The 18,283-nt window shown below is 39.8% G+C and overlaps 1 protein-coding gene across 2 annotated transcripts in view; it reads left to right on the top strand.

The window, feature by feature from the left end:
- LOC117809300 (MAM domain-containing glycosylphosphatidylinositol anchor protein 1) overlaps positions 1 to 18,283 on the top strand; it is a 241,093-nt gene that overhangs the window by 174,057 nt on the left and 48,753 nt on the right. For both annotated transcript variants that reach the window (XM_034678869.1, XM_034678880.1), the window contains 3 exons: positions 149 to 448; positions 10,762 to 11,028; positions 11,122 to 11,270. In XM_034678869.1, coding sequence (XP_034534760.1) covers positions 149 to 448; positions 10,762 to 11,028; positions 11,122 to 11,270 — 716 coding nt within the window. The remainder of the gene's footprint in view (positions 1 to 148; positions 449 to 10,761; positions 11,029 to 11,121; positions 11,271 to 18,283) is intronic.

Raw genomic sequence — 18,283 nt, 5'->3', positions numbered from 1 at the left:
GCATTGCTTTATTGAAGCAGACCCGTCTTTGCAAAGAAATGTTTTACTTTTCCGATACATTATTCATGCTTCTTTTAATTTAAAAAGAAGCACTGAATTAAAAGCTCTTCTTCCTTCTCTGTTTCTCTGCTATTTTCTTCTTCTCCAGTCTCTCCACCAGTACTGGCAGTTCCACCAGGAGGGCAAATTGTCAACGTGAGAGAGGGAGGAAATATTGACCTGGTGTGCTTGGTGGTGGATGGCAAACCACGCCCACCTATACTCTGGTCACGGCTGGAGAAGGACCTGCTGATGCCTTCTGGAGAGACCATGGTGGAGACGCCTGATGGACGCTTGAGGCTGAAGAACGTCAGCAGGGACATGATGGGAGTGTACCGGTGCCAGACTGCTCCATACAATGGGCTTAACATCAAACGCAGAGAGACACAGGTCCAACTCAATGTGCAATGTAAGTGTGATATGTATGATGTGATACGTAAGGGATAATGTATGGTTAGCAGGTTGTTATGGGGAATAGAATCCTGACAGGGTGAGATAAGACCCAGACACAAAGAGGAGGGGTCTTTTCCTGGCTAGTAACTTAAGATATAGACAAGTTGGCATAAAATATTGATTAGTATTGATCTAAATTATTTATGTGTACAGTTTTTTAAAAATAGTCCCAGTGATTTTGAGGCAGTTAGCGTTCCATGGCAATGAAGTCTTATCTGCCTGTTGCGGTCGATTTAACATGAAACTGTCCTCATCCACCAAACCCTCTTTCTCTGAGCTCTGCTGTTGACACATATATACACACGTAGCCTGCCAATTAAGCATGCTAACAGAAACTTTTAAACACACTGTTTTGATGCGGATGGAAATGAACGGTTTTACCTCACCTTACAGTCTATGGTGTCAACAAGCAGAAGCAAAATGTGCTTTAACTCCTTTCCGCAGATTTGACATGACGTGTGATCAGTTTGCCTCTGGGGTTGCTCATGTAAGTGAAAATGAATAACCGTTGTCAAGGGGTTCTGACCAATCAGAATCAAGCATCTTACACAGCCTGAAGATCAGTAAGAAAACCGGGTAATAAGATAAGATATGATACAATAATGTACGGTAGGATCTTGTACGGTAGGATACAAAGTCAAACAATACATTATAATAGGATATGCCACAGTATGATAATCTATGATAGGATACAATATGATGTAGTATCATGGGATATGTTATGATACAACACAATACTATACAATATACAATACAATATGCACTACATCAGGATATGGTACCATAGTATAAGATACGATACCATTCATTCTTTTGCTCCTGTAGGCAAATTTGTCCTGGACCAGAATGTGTCCATCAGATTCTGTGCATCCAAGAACAAGATGAAGGCAGCAGAAGGCAGAGGACTGATAGTACTTGTTGAGTGAACCATTTCCTACAATGTGGTGCAAATAAGTCCAGATTGGTTGTGACTGCTTTCAACAGCATTATTGCTGCATCTTTTCTACTCCTAAGCTAAGACTGGATAATATGAAATTTTAATGATCCCTGGGCAACAGTAGTAGCAAACAGAGATAGTAGTAGTAGTAAACAAAGTAAAGTGCATTATAAATGAGGATTAAACAAATGCAAAAGGAAACACAGACACAGAATTCCAGAGGTAGAATATCTACATTAGCAATAATTAAAATACAAAAGTTTGGAGAAACAATACGTCAGATAAAGCATAATAAATGTAATAAAAAGAGGGAGTGGTAGAAAGTGCGCCATTTCTTATGAAAACGTAACACTCTGAGTGAAAGGGGTTTTGCTTTTGAGCTGAGTTCTTTCAAATGAAAATTTTGGAGACCTTCATAGGCCAAAAAAAAGCCGATATGGATTGTCATGGTAATATCAGACACTCAAGGAACTACTCCTTTTTTTTAAGCTATTCTCAATGATGGCATAAAATATCAACCCTAAAGACATGTCCGGATATGGAAACGTAAAGAGTGTGATAAGGAAGTGTGAATAGATGAAATGAGGGCACACCCCTACAGCTTCGAGCCATTTTCCTCTCAACTACACTCCCCCATCGTGAGCTGTTCATTGGGGTCTGTCATTATAAAACTCCCAGAGGAGGGAGTTGAGAAAGTACTGTCTTGCTAAAGCAACACATCATTTCAGTGTTTTTTCCCCTCCCATGAGGTTACCTACTTTTTCCTTACTTCTGAAATCATGTCAGCACTCACGATACATAGCTTTGGCACTTCAGATCATAGCTCTCCTTCCTGTGCAAAGTTGAAACTGAATAGGATGAGACAGCATAACGTGAATTACAAATTTGAAGTAGATTTCTCTAGAAACTTACAGCTAAAATAACCACACTTAAGGCATCCTCGTTTATTTAATCCAGCCAACCCAAATCATTTGTCACCCAAAGCTGCATGTGCGTGCTCTGGGGTTGCTACTTCCAAGCATTTTTCAACCGTCATTTACCTTTTTTTTGTGTTTTACAACAATATCTTATTGCTTTTGCCATCAGGAAACAGGGTATGTACTTCAGCAGAAATGTTCCATCTGAAAATAGCATCAAAATGCATGAACAATTCTTCCTTCTCTATGTACTAACAGTGGATGTGCTTCAATTGTATTGGCACACCAGGGGAGCTAAAGCGATGCACCGGAGAAGTCGTCATCAGAAGCATTAACACAGGACTCCCTGCTGATTGTCCTTATGTGAGACAGTGTCGTGTTTCATGTAGAGTAAAGTAGAGTAAAGGGGTAGAATCAGACAAAATCATTTCCAAGGAGATGTCCATGACACTGCCTGCTTATTCTGAACAATAAAGGACCCCAGGATCCTTCTTGGAAGAGTTAATCAGTTCTGAGTTTGTAAATATAAGAAAATCTGTCTGTTGTTTCAGCGCATAAATCGTTATTAAGTAGAGTTAATTAGTTAAACAGACGCTGCTGCCAGGAGCGCTGGTGGCCTAGTGTTCTAAGAGCCCCACATACAGAGGCTATAGTCCTTGTTGCAGAAGACGCTGGTTCGACTCCCAGTCACGACCATTTGCTGCATGTCTTCCCCCACTCTCTGCTCACCACATTTCTTGTCTCTCTACAGCTGTCCTATCAATTAGGTAGAAAAAAAAAGAGAAAAAAAACAGATGCTGCTGGACAAATTATTTTGCAAGTTTTGTGAGTGTTTGATTTGATTCAGACTTTTTTTTATATTTAGGGGTTAGTCAGCTTTTAATTCATTTTATTACAATCCTAGTGTATACTTTGTAGTTGTTCAAGTTGGAAGGGAACAAGATATAAGAAAAAACATGAGCGTACAAAAATAAAAACATTAGATTACAATTATCGAAACCAAACATCTCACAAAATTGAGGGGAAAGGCCTGAAGTATAGTTCATAAAGAAACTAAGAATATAAAATGTTTCAACCTAATTTTTAGATCAGCTGATTTTGGTTGGCCCATTTTGGACTCATTAGAAGCCATGGGACTTTTAATTAAAATTTCTGAGGTAAGTCAGTCCATGTATAAAAATATTTTGAGTCCAGGCCTGTTACCCTTCACTTTGGATTATGCTAATATTTGTAGGATGCGAAAGTCATTGCTGTGGCAGCTGCACTTGAATGCTACTGATCCAAAAAATCTAGAGGGTCCTGTTTATTTCTAAAGAGCAATTAAAAAGTACAACCTGGCCTAACTCAGAATGTATATGTTTTTGATGAGTTGAAGAGAAAGAGTAGAGCTTAAAAGCAGAACCAGCACTGATTTTTTTGTCAGAGACTACTTGCCCTCACTGGAGCAGTGTCCTTCTTCTTTCCTCCTCTCTTTTTTTGAGAAGGATTTACAGGGTTTGCTAATGCAGGCGGGGCGGAAGGGCAACGCTCTGTGAGCTCTGCTGTCCACACCAGCCAAGTCTGATTAATGGACCAGGTGGCCACCCCACTCTGGACCGAGAGAGCAACAGAGAGATGACACAGATACATGAGCAGGAGTGGAAGAGAGAGAAACAGGGTTAAGAGAGAGCTTGAAACAGGAAAGCAGGGTTAGGGTTGATGGAGGGGGAGGGGAGGGCAGGGCAAGGTGTTAGGAAAAAAACATACTTGGATTGGGGGTTTAGAGAGCTGGAAAAGAGAAAAAGAGAGCAAGTGCTCAGCATACATGAAAGAAAAAGTTTTTAGTTACATCCCACTGATTTTTCCTCTCTTTTCGTCCTTCTGCAGTTCTGTATGCAGCCCTCCCCATCTTCCTTAATTTGTTTATTTTATCATGTTTGCTTTGTCTCCTTCCCTTAAATGGTACTGATCGATGTGAGGGAAGGATGCCATTATTTTTCATGGCAGATATAATTAAGTGGATGTGCAGATTCTTTCCCCCCTCCCCCCTTGTATTACTTCCCCACCTGCCTACTCTCTCTCCAAGAGAGGTGGCTGTTCTTCCTCATTGCCATTCTCATCATCATCAATCAGCTGACTGCTGGCCATGAGAGAGGACCACTCTCCGTCTTGTCATTCCCTTTCTGCATCCTGCATTCTCTAGTTCTCTCCCAAACCTCCCATACTCAATCATCAACTTCTCTCACTTTCACAGCACACTTTCCCTGCCATTTGTCTTCTTCATTGTCGTTGCTTCTCTGTCCCTTCATCCCACCTTACCCCCTCCCCATTTCCCCACTCGCCCCCTTCCCTCTCTCTGGGTCTCATGTAAATTGATTTTGTCTTTGTGTACTGTAAATGTTTGGCTTGGCCGGTGTTGCACTACCGGATGGAATCCATTTTGCATCCAATAAGACGGATAGCGATGGTGCTCTCACACAGATTATGGTCCACTGACTACGAAACACTGCTGAGTGGAGTCTCAAATGTGTTGCAAACACAAAAACAGTGCTCCAGAGGATTTAAAAAGTTGGGAGTTTGGAATTGAAGTGACCCCACGACTTGGGAAAGTGAAACATATACGGCTAGGAAACTTACATAATTGTTGCAATAAAGACTTAAGCAAGGTAAGCAACTGTGACGAGTTGCCTACCAATTCTACTGGGGATGGTATGATTTATAAACCGCTCACAAACCAACTCACAAAACTCCTCCTCCCGCCCCCACCCTGCTCTCTCCTTTTATAACCATTTATCTGTAGTTTGCCTGCCTCTCTTTACCCTTGCCACCTGTTACCAATGTCATATAGCACATCAGTATGCATTTGAGTGTCCATAAATAGGAGCAGGGTATGTGACCATACACTAATCAGCCCATAGGATTACACTATAACCTTTGACCGCTCACCCATCCTTCAGCTCTAACACATGACACTGCTGTAGATGCACAAGGTGCAGGTAACACAGTCGATTGGAGAGGTCAGTACACACCCAGCAGTAAATTACAATTAGGCTTTAAAAAAATAAGAAAGAGGGATGCATTTTATATGTTGCGTTCACACACAGGCTGTCTACTTAAACATAAAGAAAAACCAGGCAAACAGAAGTTGAAAAGTGAAATGTTTTGGTGGTTTTCAGTTTTTTTAGCATGCAGGTGCTTACTTGTGTTCTTCAGACTGCAGCGCGGGCACAGAATGGAAAATTCAAACCAGGATTTGGTTTGGCTTTATAAACCTAGGCTGAAAGAAATAAAGAATGAAATCTAAAATAATTGCAGCGGGACACAAACACATCGACGCATAAGTATGTGTTGCTCATATCCGCATCAGCCCCTGCTGTGTAGGAGACGCAGAAGTATAAATTAGCCTTTATGACTGACTCCAAGTAGTCATCAAATTCTGTTTTTAAGAGCAGGTTTTTGATTAAATGCAGTAATTATGAGCTATTCTGAGAGTGCTTTAAAGATCGAATTTGTATAACAGTACAGATGTAATTAATAAAACAGTGAGGGCTAATGAGACATTGATAGAGGAAACAAGAAAGCCACAATTACATCTGAGACATTAGAAAATTAAAAATAATGAAGAGTAATGTGTAATGAGAGCTAGGGCTGTCAGTGTAAACACGTCAATCGCAATGTAATATAACTCCCAAATTAATGTATTTGTTCCTTTGGTTATTTTTCTATCGAGTGCCATTATGTCCCTTATGGCACACTGTCCCAAAGCTGCCTCAGTATCTTCCTACCATAATGGTAAATAAAAACACCAATTTGCTTTAAATGGCCAATTTAAACTCATGGCTCAGATGACAAGTCAAAATTAATATACGCTGTGTCAAACAAATTTCAAACATCACCTAAGTACTTTAAGTTTTAAGTTGAGCTACCACATACAAACCAAGCATATAGGTGCAGCTAATTAGAGGGATATCAGTGGGCACCTGCATCACAAAAGCCAGCAGAGCTCTATTTTGGAGTTTGCAAATCACCAAAGACCTTTGGGTGTAGCTAAATCCAAGAAGTTTACTATACTGCGTTCCAAATTATTATGCAGGTGATCTTTTCTTGAAAATCTGGAAGGCTTCTGTTCTTATAAAAATAGTGTTTTAGTATGATGTATTTCAGGCCTTGTGCTTTGACAAAGCCTTTTTTGTTTGAATCTACAACGTTTTTTTAATATCCTTTATCACAGACCACGTGTATATCAGTGTGCCATATTGTTATGAAAGTCCTGTTCAACTTTGACCGTGAGCAGGAAAAGCAACCTGAGCAAAGAGAAAAAGAGTTAAATTGTCAAGAGTCTGAACAAGGAGGAATCTACCAATGATGTAGCCAAGACATCACAGCGTGACCATGGAACCATAAAAAGTTTCTTTCAAAATAGTCAGGATGGGAGAAAACGCAGAGTAGAAACTGAGAACTATCAAGAATCAAACGAGAGGTTTCTAATAGACACTTAGCTACCAGTCAGGCCATTTTTGAAACTGTTGGGCTTAGAGAGGTACTTTATTAATCCCTAGGGGGGAAATTCAATTTTTTCACTGGTGCTATTTTTGGACATGCTACACATACAGTATTTTTTGTTTTTTTTTGTATATACATACAAATGCACAGACATGCAGTGAACATGCTTAGGGAGAGATGTTAGAGTGGGGATACTGCCATCAACCAGCGCACCCCGAGCAGTTGGGGGTTCGGTGCCTTGCTCAAGGCAAGTGAACCAGCACCACTCCAGCCACCAGTCCACTTGCCAAACTTCGTCCATACTGGGACTCGAACCGGCAACCCTTCGGTTCCCAAGCCAAGTCCCTATGGACTGAGCTACTGCTGCCCCCAATGTGATGATGTACCCAGGTCTACTCGACGATGACAATGCACAATCACATGCCTCACGTTATTCCCAAGACTGGTTGACATCTCAGGGCTTTAAAGGCGATCGCCTCATGAACTGGCCTGCATGCTCACCCAATCTCAAGCCGATTGAGAACTTGTGGTCAATAATAAGGAAGATGATTTACAGTGATGGCAAGCAATACAGCTCAAAAGAGCATATTTGGAAAGACATACAAGGTGCAGCTCACAGTGTCAGCAGAGAAGTCATCAGAACCCTCGCACGTCTCCAGTTGGTCCAGAATGCAGCCGCTCGCCTCTTAACTGGAGCACGTAAGAGGGAACACATAACGCCCATTTTAGCCTCCCTCCACTGGTTGCCTGTGCATTTTAGAGTCCATTTTAAGATTTTTTTATTTGTTTTTTAATCTTTAAATGGTCTCGCCCCGCCCTACCTCTCTGAGCTGATCCATCTCTACGCCCCTGCTCGGTGCCTCAGGTCAGCTGATCAGCTGCTCCTGGAGGTACCGAGGTCCAAGCGGAAGCTCAGGGGGGATAGGGCTTTTTCTGTCTCTGCTCCCAAACTGTGGAACGATCTTCCTTTAACCGTCAGACAAGCCCCCACTGTCCACTTTTAAAACTCGTCTTAAAACCCATTTTTATTCCCTGGCTTTCGACTCAGCATGAGACCCTGCTCATTTTAGTGCCTTTTTATTTTTTTATTTCTTATTTTTTATTGTTTAACTTTATTTTATTTTATTGTTCTTATTGATTTTATGATTTTATTGTTTGTTTTTATCCATTTCGTTTTACTGTTCTTTTATGTCTCATCGTCTTGCTTTATGTTTCTGTACAGCACTTTGTGTCCAGCTGCTGTTGTTCTTAAAGTGCTTTATAAATAATGTTGTGTTGAGTTGAGTTGAGAAACCTAAATAAATCAGTTGACCAACAACTTCTGACCCTCATTGAAAGGAAAGGAGGTTCTGTTGGACGTTACAATTGTAAAGAAAACTGTTGTTTTGTTGAAGTTTGAATACAGTTGTTGAAAATATTATTCTTTTCAATCAATAGAATGTTCAAAATAGTGCCTAGGTTTTATTTGATAAGTCATATGCTCTTATCACCAACTTCCTTAATAATTTGGCACACTCATTTCTTCAGACTCTGCATTTATTTAAAAATACAGCCGACTTACTTTTAAAAGCATAATATTAACAACACATTTGAATAGATATATTCACTATCTGACTTCTTAACAAATTTGAAAATGACTGTAACATAGTTTTTTAATTAATCACAAAAATTTACCTTGCACAATAATTTTGCTCGCAGTACAACGCTACAGAGCAATTGGTCCAAGGGATGTCTTCAGTTTGCCAAAATCAACGCAAACTGTTTGAGGTGCCAAATAATGGAGTTTCAATATACAATTGATTCATTTAGTGAATAACTCATATTTAAAAAGTGAATGGTGTGACAGCCCTTATGATAATTAAATGTAATAAAACATACAACAGGAAAAGTACACTAAGGAGCCGGACCCTTTATTCCATGTTGAAGGGCCAGGATTCCACAGACTCCTCCCTATCAGTTATTTAGACATCAGAATAATTTGTTATTCAGATCGCTTTTATTATGACAGTTCCTAGCTGAAAGTCTATTATTATTTTCATTACACCCGGGATGGTTTATTCTGCCCGGAGGTTTCCACATTGTATTGAGCACAACAAAAGCATCTGTCTCAGTCTGCTACCCTGTTATCTTTCCCTCCGTCTCTTTCTCTCCTCCTTACTGATGATCATCCCTCGCCCTATCTGTCTAAATTACAGGCATAACATAGATTAGACTCTAATTACACATCTGTGTCTGATAAACTTGATTCATAAGGGACACGAGTCATGCTGCCTCACCTCCGGGGGCCTTAACACCAGATCTCATCACGGTTTGCACGACAAAACCACTATGAGAATTTTGTCTATTATCTCCATGATGAGCTGAGGGGGCTGAACTAGCTGGCTGGTGATTTGTGGCAGAGTCATTTCACTGTGTTGTGTCTTGGGTGACCCAGAGGGCAACAGCAGTTAGTCAGTCATTAACCGCAGAGCCACATGTAGCTGCTGACAAGTTAATTACAGCTGGTTAGTAAAGGTTTGCAAGCAAGAATTGGATTGTGCTTTGTAGAAATGCCTGATCCCAAATGGCAGTAACAGTTACGTTAGATGATACGTCAAAGCTAATGTTTTCTGATGCTCTGTGGATCTTTAGCCAGCAGTGAAAAGGATGGAAACAAGGTCGAGAAAATTAGAAATGGATCATGATGATGTATGAACACCATAGTGGTCCATTTCACCTTTACCTATCGTAAGCTGAGTCTTCAAGCATCTCCTGATATCACCTCAAAAACATTTTTTCTTCATTATATCTCAGGTTCCTCTTTAAGTTTGAAATAAGTGAGTGTAGTTAAAATGAGTGAATTGAGAATATGTTTTACATGGATGTATCTATGTTGTCTCTAATATTATATGTATTTAGAGCACTTAAGCATATAGGATGACTCATAGCTCTTTGAGGCACAAAACAGAATGTGCTGAAACCAAAAAAGAAAGAGTTAAACACATCTGTGAACTGGTCATTACCGAGAACGTACTGAAGAGAAATTTCTATTTTCCTCAGGAAACTGGGTAAAAAATGTCTCTACATCAACATCCTGTAATGAAAATGTCTTTGCTCTGTGCTTTAGTGTTGAGAAATAGCCTTGGAAATACAGGCCTATACCCTGGAAAGCACAAGTATTTATACCATTAATATGTAGAAAACATGTCTCAATTATTGATAAAGAATAACTCTGGATGCTGTTGTTGTCATTCTGCCTGTTTATCTCTATCCATCTCTTTCTTCCTGCATCACCCTCTTCCCCTCTTTCAAAGCCCAACATGGTCACAGCAGATGGATATTCAACATGTGTCTGGTTTTCCTCAAGGTTTCTGCCTGTTAAAAGGACATTTTCCTTTCACACTGTAACTTGTTAAATACTGCAAAGTGCTTTGCACATGGTGGGTTAATGCTAGGTCTTTGTAGAAACAAAGAGTGCGGTCTGGACCTGTTTGTATCAAAAATGTCTTAAGATAACATTTGTTTTGAATTGTTGCAGTACACATAAAGGTTGCTTGATTGAGTATAAAAATAGGTGTTCATTAGCAGTGTCTTGGCATGGGGTTAATTTTAGATGAAGCTGAATAAGACAAGACCTCTGATCAACAGACTTTCTTGATGTGGTTTCAAATAAAGAGTATGTTGCTGCTTTGATATGCAATGTAACTTAACCAAATGTGCTATTAAAGCTCCTGCGGTTGGATCCCACCACCACAGCTCCCCTGTGTGGGGTTTCTTGGGTGGTCTAGGTCAGTTCCTTACACATATAGAGCTAACTGCAAGCCTGAACCCTAGAATCCCTGGGAAAAGGTTTTAGGTATATTGTTTTACAGAGTCCATTAAGCGGGACCAGTAGGTGAATTTGTGTGTGGGTTTTTAATGTACTAAATCTCAGGATACCGTTGTTTTTGGCAGATCCTCCCATAGTGGACCCGGTCTTCCAGGATGTACGTTCCAGGAACTATCAAATGGTCACCCTGAGGTGTACGGTGCTGCGGTCAAACCCTCCACGTCTAACAGACATACGCTGGTTTCGCAACGGGGACTTCATACGTATGCCAATGCCTGACCTGAAGGAGACACCTGAGCTGAAGTTCAAGCTGGAACCTACCAACAACGGCTCTTACGAGTGTCGAGTCAGCAACAGTGCAGGAACATCAACATGCACATTTAATGTCACTGGTGAGTGAAGACAGAAGACCATAGTGTATCCATTGCATAATTTTTGTATCAGTGTACAGTTCTATTATTCATCCGTCTATCTTGTATCCACAGCACAACCCTACAATGCAGAGTTCTACTTTGACACTCCAAACCCAGTCCGAATCCTGAAAGGGAACAATTATTCATACAGCCTACAGTGGACACAGAGAGATCCAGAGGCCACAGACCGCATCATAGGCTACTGGATCAATGTCCGAAAGGTAAAGTGGTCTTGCACTAATACTTTAATGTGATGTTACAAATCAACCGCAACACAAACATGCAGGCAGGCAAATTGACTTTAAAGCACATGTTTCAAACGTAAGCTGTGTCGTATGCACATGGTCTGAACAACAGGTAGCTGCAAAGCTTTACAGACTGGAACTCACTGACTCTGTTACATACTAACACTGACATTCACCAGTCACTGACAAACTTTGGTCACCTGCGTTTGTTTTACATTAACTTGCCTGAACAGACATATAATGTGTGTAGAATAGAGCACACTAACGCTCTAGTCTGTGGGTAGTGAAGTGTGCAAACTGCGTAAACACGGGGCTTTATGAGCTTGTGGAGTATCAGGCTTGTGTTGTCGATCGATGGAGACCTGCACTGAATGACAACTACTCCTCTCATCCCTCAGCTCTCACCGCTTTTACTCTAATTGAGAGGCTTATGATCGTGATTTTTGTATCAATTTTTACTGAAAGAAAACCCATAGCTTTTTTAAAGAAGGATTATTCTGATGTAATTCTTACCAAGATTTCATGTGCACATACATACAAAAATATTTGGTCTAGAAGAGGGACACTATGAAAACAAGCCCTCTTGCAGTGAGCACATTTCAAAATGCTTTCAATACTAGTAAATCAATAGAAAAGAAAGCTAGCACATGGGGAAACAAAAACAATCAATTAACAGTCAATTAACACCAGTTATACCTCTATTCTTTGGTGTTTTTCTCTTTCACACCTTCCTTGTGTACTAGCTTAAATTTTCTTTTACTCTGTTGATATGTATTGCTGTTTACTTCTTCTTCAACAGTAAGCTCAAGTCATTCGTACTTTTGAGTGCAGACAGTTGTTTTCACTTCCTACAGTCGAGATGTTGAGACAAAGCCCTTTTAAGAGGCAACTCTTCTGTTCACAACATCATCATTTCAAACTCCACTGATGTGATCTCTCATTTTAGCCAGAAGTCAAACGGACAGGAAAAACTATAAGAGAATACGTTTTTCAAGTGTTTTTATGTTATAGCTTGTCTTCAGATGATTGACTTTGCATTGGTGTGACTTGATTTTCACAACCTTCTGAGGTGTTAAATTAGTCTAGCAGTTACAAACTCAGATTTAGAATAAGCATGTACCAGGATAATGTTTTAAATCTCAACGCTGTATGATATGATCTGGAAGCTTTTATGTATGCATTTTTATATGACACTAGTGACATGCAACATAGCTATTTCATTAAACACAAAACCTAAAAAATAAGGATCAATATAATTTTAAGATTTCTATCCTCCAGAAACTCTCACTCTCTACTTCTCATGCCATCCAAACCCTCCACAACAGTTCTGGAGCCCTTTTACTGGGTTTGGGCCCTGATCTGAAGTTGGGAACCTCAGGCCACCTTCTTGTTTTGTTGGATACATCTATTCATAGATTACTGGCCTTGAGTCAAAGAGCAAGAAGGATAATAGTGAATTATACACGACTGGTTAGGGGGGTGATGTGTGTCTGATTGTGAGTGTATGAGTGTACGTGTTTGTGAGACTCGGAAAGAGAGGGAATGCAGGGTCTGCCAGCTTGCTTTTGAGCGGCTGAATAGCTGATTTCCCCTCCTACTTTAAGGCTTGGCAGCTTACCTCATTAAGTAGGACTCTACAGGGAGACAGACAATGAGCACTGGCCTTCCCGAGATGCACTTTTGATTGCATGCCTCAGCTCTCTGAAAAGATCTGCTCTCTTTTTGCCCTCTGTCCTTTTACCAATATTTCTCTATATTTTTCACATAGCCTCTTCTGTGTTTTTTTCTCACCATGCCTTTCTCTCTTTTCAGTTTCTCAGTCCTCATTGCTTTTACTTGTGCTCCTCTCTCTCTCTTTCAGTTTTTCCAGCTCTGAGAAATTGTGTTATAAGTTCAAATTTAATGGAATTTAATGTTGGCTGAACCGTGGCAACTGAAATAGCGCTGATAAATAGTCGCTGCGAGTTGTTATGCTGACAGTGTTAAAATAACGAGTAAGCATTAAGTGGCAGTTTAGGACTTCTTAAATGTTGTTAAAGTCTAATTTAATTTCAAGCTTTTTACCTGCATGTTTTTATGTGTGCATTTAAGAGCGACGGAAAAGAGAGAGAAAAAAAGGTTGAGAGCTGGGGGGAGCGTAAGCAAGAGAGTGAATGAAAGGGTGCGAAAGAGTGGAATAAGATGCAAATTAAAGAAAAACAGCAAATCTCACTGGTCCTCTCGACTATTAAATAGCGTATGAGAACATTCAAATGTAATACCATCTCAATTTCACAACCCATCTATTTCTCCAACACTTTCTCCAGCTCATCCTCTTAACGCCTTGACACACTATCTTTTTAGCACATACAAAGTGATGGAAGGGGTCTCTGGAGGGACATGCAGACATAGGATAAAGGCTCAGAGCAGTTCATGAAGAGCAGTGCTTGTAACTGAAGGTCTGATCTTTTGCCCATTACACTTTTGGGCTCATTCACTCCTGTGAGGAACTTTTGGTTTGTGTCAATTTTTGGGATCCCTGTGGACAAAGTACCTCTTACTCCTTTGGTGATCTCGTCCACTGCATTTGTAAGTTACTTTTTGTAATGAATATTCACATCCTGCTGTTTTTTTATAACCAATTCTACCCCTCACTGTGAATCTTCATGGTACAAAATACAAAAACAAAGGCTGTTTCAGCTTTAATCACTTTATCCAGCATCTACCCTGCGACTGCAGTTGCAGTCATTAAAAAAATACTTATAAAGCAAGAAAACATTTCAATTATTGTCGTCTGTTTTCATAGGTCAGCTCGTGACAATCACACAAACATATGCAAACCAACACACACTGGAATGCTGCATGCCACTGTTTACTATACTTGATGTCAGTTAATCCATTGAATCATGGGATCAAGACTTTGTGACAGGGCTACTAACTCAAGACCCACTTAACATTTTTTTGTTTTCTGTGAACCTGCAAGAGGCTTAATATGCAGTTCTTTTTCACAAGAGAAGGAGCGAGTGAGTGCACTTTTGTTCAGGGGCTGGTCAGCACCTCCCACTCCTCATTGAAACACAGACACACACACAGACAATCACAGGTAACCACTGATTGAGCTTATAGCACAAAGTTGATCACAGGTAAAAAAAAAAAGAAGAAAACACAGTATGTTTGAAGTGATATTTGTTGAGAAAGTGTCGGTACCTAAACCATGTTTCAGCTGCCTATATGATGGGCTACACACGATGTGTCTGTGCGGTGCACTCTCACTTTCCAGTCCACGCGGAGATGCAAAATATCGTTACATCATTTCAAAGAATCAATTCAGTATCACTTCATGAAATATTGCGATATATCAACATATCTTTTTTTTTTTCACACCTCTAGGTCATATGGCATCAATATGACTATCAGTCCATTTCATAACCAGCTAAAACTCTTCTCTGGAAATTTAATGTTAACCTTTGGTTGTTGTGTTTGCCTGTCCTTCTAGTGTTAGGACTTCAATGCATTTGTATTTACTTCCTCTTGCTTGTGTCTATCCCGGTGTCTCCAGTGTGTGTGTGCGTGCATACATGTGGCAACCATGGTTTGCTCCATGACTCATTGCCAGGCTGTTAAAGTCCTTGTTAACACTTCTGAATTTAGTTTCATTCTCCCTGCAGGAGGTTTCCCCGTGTATGAATTAGCAGACCTAACAGACCCTCCTTGTTTCATCAAGCTGTCCATACACCCATTTTCCTCACACCACAACCTCCACTCCAACAGCTCCTTAAATGAGCGCTTTGATTTGTGAGAGATAATTAGCAAGTGATAATTTCACCTTTTGGTAACAACAGAGACAGATTTACTGATCCTTGTTATGTCTCATTTCTGGCACTGTCGTTAATTTAGCAGCTGTCTTTGTTTGTTTACAGTGCTCTTCTCTCATGCATGTGCCTTTTAATGTAATGCAGGATTGACATTTTCTCAATTAAACAGGTCACAGTTGTGTGAAAAAGTCACATGTTAAAAAGCTGCAGCTTTGTTAGCATACACTAGGGAAGGTTGTGTATTGGGTAGAAGGTATTTAAGGATTACTGACCTTAGAATGGGAATGGGGAATGAGTTTATGAGCAGTTTTACTTCTGACTTGAACTTGATGTTGATACAGCTTCTGAAGCACTCAGTGAATATTTCTTTAAAGTGAGGTACAGATAACAAAATTATCAGGCTGATTTTGGACTTTATTCCCCTTTTCTGACTAAATTCAGCAGATTTTCATAAGATTATCTTGCAAGGTTTTCCTGGGGTGTGAAGTATCTAAAGAGTAATTCTGCTTACCCTGATTGGCTCAGGAGTAGATTGTGTCAACTTCAATTTAAAATTGTGTCACCTTTCAGGCAAAGGCAAACAAAAGATGCAGGACCCAAAATGCAGATTCATAAAAAAAGGCTTTAATAAACTAAAAGAGAGAAACAAAAACGTACTTTCTTCAACAAAAAACCACAGAGATCGCTACAAGGAAACAACACTGGGACGGGTATGAACCCTACAATGAACTAACACAGAAGAGGCGACACAGAGCAACTAAGTACACAGGATAATAAGCAACCTGTGTGGAAACAGATGAATCAAATCAGTGCAATCAAAATGAAGGGAAACACACAAGGGCAGGAAGTGACACTAAACCAGACACACAGAGATCAAGAACCTCAAAATAAAACAGGCAACACGATAGACTAGAAACACACAATAAATAACACCACAAGACAAGGTGCCAAAAGACACAAGGAGGACTCGAGAAACTCAAAAAATAAACTGGAAAAGTAAGAAAGATAACAACAAAGAAAATAGAACACAAAAACAAAACCAACTCATGACAAATTGTAAATATTAAACAAGTTCAATATTTAAGATAAGATACCCTGCAAGGGGAACCCTGAGAACAGCAGAGCACACACAAAGTTGATTGTCATGTTGCATGAAATAATGGCCAATCAGGAGGCTAGCTCTTAAGAGGGAAGCACAACAAACGCAGCCATAGCACATAGCACAATTAAACTGACAAGGAGAGGAGTTGCTACACAAATAGATACACAGGTCAGTAAGCAGCTAGCACTTAGCATGACAACCATCCTGTTATCTGCCATGTATGTTTACTCTAAAGTTAGATTTTACCTACAAGATATTTGCTCTCCACACACTATAGGAAGAAAGCATTTTTTGTCTATAATTACTCCTTGTCATGGGTAGGGTGTCATACATTTTTCCACATCTGTTAAGATTTTAAAAATCCTTTAGTGTGGGCCAGTCTTAACACTTCTTGTCTTTTTTTTCAGTGATTACATCGGTAAGAAAAGTTCCACTGCTTAATCTTTTGAGTGAATAAGCCTGCTGGACTTTCAGTGCAGCCCCTGAATTTTTTGTCATAGCAGCCAATGTACTTACAGTAACAATGCTAGCTTGCTGGTGACGCCCTGTATATATGTGTGTGTGTGTGTGTGTGTGTGTGTGTGTGTGTGTGTGTGTGTGTGTGTGTGTGTGTGTAGGAGTGTGCTTTTCAGCTCAGCCTTGGACAAAAACTCCTGTTCTTTCTCTCACTTTCCTGTCCTCTCTCTCCTTTTGCCTCGATGAAGCCCCTGGATACAAACAAACTTTTTTTGAGTTTTAGTGTGTTTCGTGCCTCACTTGGTGAATCTCATCTACTTGCACCTTTGACTTCATACGCAATCTTAGTGCCTCAAAAATTTGCCTTGCATACTGCCATAACTTAGGAGTTTATTTTAGGACTACAGCAGCATTTGTTTATGTTTGTTTTAGGACTTTGTGTACTAAAATCTGAAATGATGACTATCCCAGTGCGGACACATTAACAAAACATTCACATATGATCTATCTGACCAAAATACAAATTCGGCACACACTGCAGAGACACCCTGATTATAGATCATATAAATCAAAAATTTCTCTCTGCTTCTTGCTTACACTTTCTTCCCCCCACATTTTCCTTCCTTGTTGCTTTTTTCTTCCTCTTGCACGGGGCTCCTACATACTTTCTATCTCACTTTTAAGACTTTTCCAGACTTATTTACCACCCACACCAAGAAAAATTACAACAAACAGTAATTGACACAGGTTCAGCATATCTACTGTATATCCAAAGTTCAACAACTATTTTACATATTTTACAAGTCATCTCATAACTGTTGTTGAAGCCAGAAAAAAATGAAAATGTGCAACATATACAGAAAAATACAGATCAACATCTTACATAAACTTTGTTTTAAACAGTTTTCTGTCTAAAAAAAAAAAAAGATGAATTCCCAGTTTTAGATTGAGGGCAACAGAAATAGCCTCACTGTGGCTGCCTCACATACTCTATGGTTGGCTGAAAATGCATTAGTGAATCCATTAGACCTACTTAGTTGTTGCAACTGATCAAATGGAGCTCATTTTTTAATTTAATGATTGATTTAACTTATTTTTAACATACTGATGGATAGCCTGAGAATTCATCCCGCATAGAGTAAGGATACATTTACATAATTCATGTATCATATTTTGCATTAGTTGTCTGAATCTGACAAACTAAAGCTGTTCTATAAATTCAGTGAAGTCAAAACAGTGATTTTGTCTTTGAGATTAATTTAAGCGCAGCTGAAAAACAAAGAGACAACAAGTAGACAAACCCAAGTAGAATAGAAGAAGACTACTTCAAATGTTTACAGTACTTTATTAAATGTACTTAGTTACTCTCAAGCGTGCCGGATACGGCCCTGGTGGTGAGGCTTTCAGCCATGTGTCTGCCCCCTGGTGGCTGGCTGCAGTATAGGTCAAAAAATCTGTCAGCAGTCAAACTTTAAAAAATAAATACACGTCGTACGAATGTTTCTCACATCTGTATGCTGTGGTTATATGTAAAACGGGTTTTACTTCCGGGTTTCCTTTGATTCACAGCCGCCGTAGAACGAAACTTCAAAGGGCACACAGCGTCTTGTGACGTTACGCTGTAGGGCGGAGCTTAT

The sequence above is a fragment of the Notolabrus celidotus genome, chromosome 3 (genome assembly GCF_009762535.1).
Source record: "Notolabrus celidotus isolate fNotCel1 chromosome 3, fNotCel1.pri, whole genome shotgun sequence".
Taxonomy (NCBI): domain Eukaryota; kingdom Metazoa; phylum Chordata; class Actinopteri; order Labriformes; family Labridae; genus Notolabrus; species Notolabrus celidotus.
Note: the sequence above shows the minus strand (reverse complement) of the source record. Positions and strands in the feature narration are given on the sequence as shown.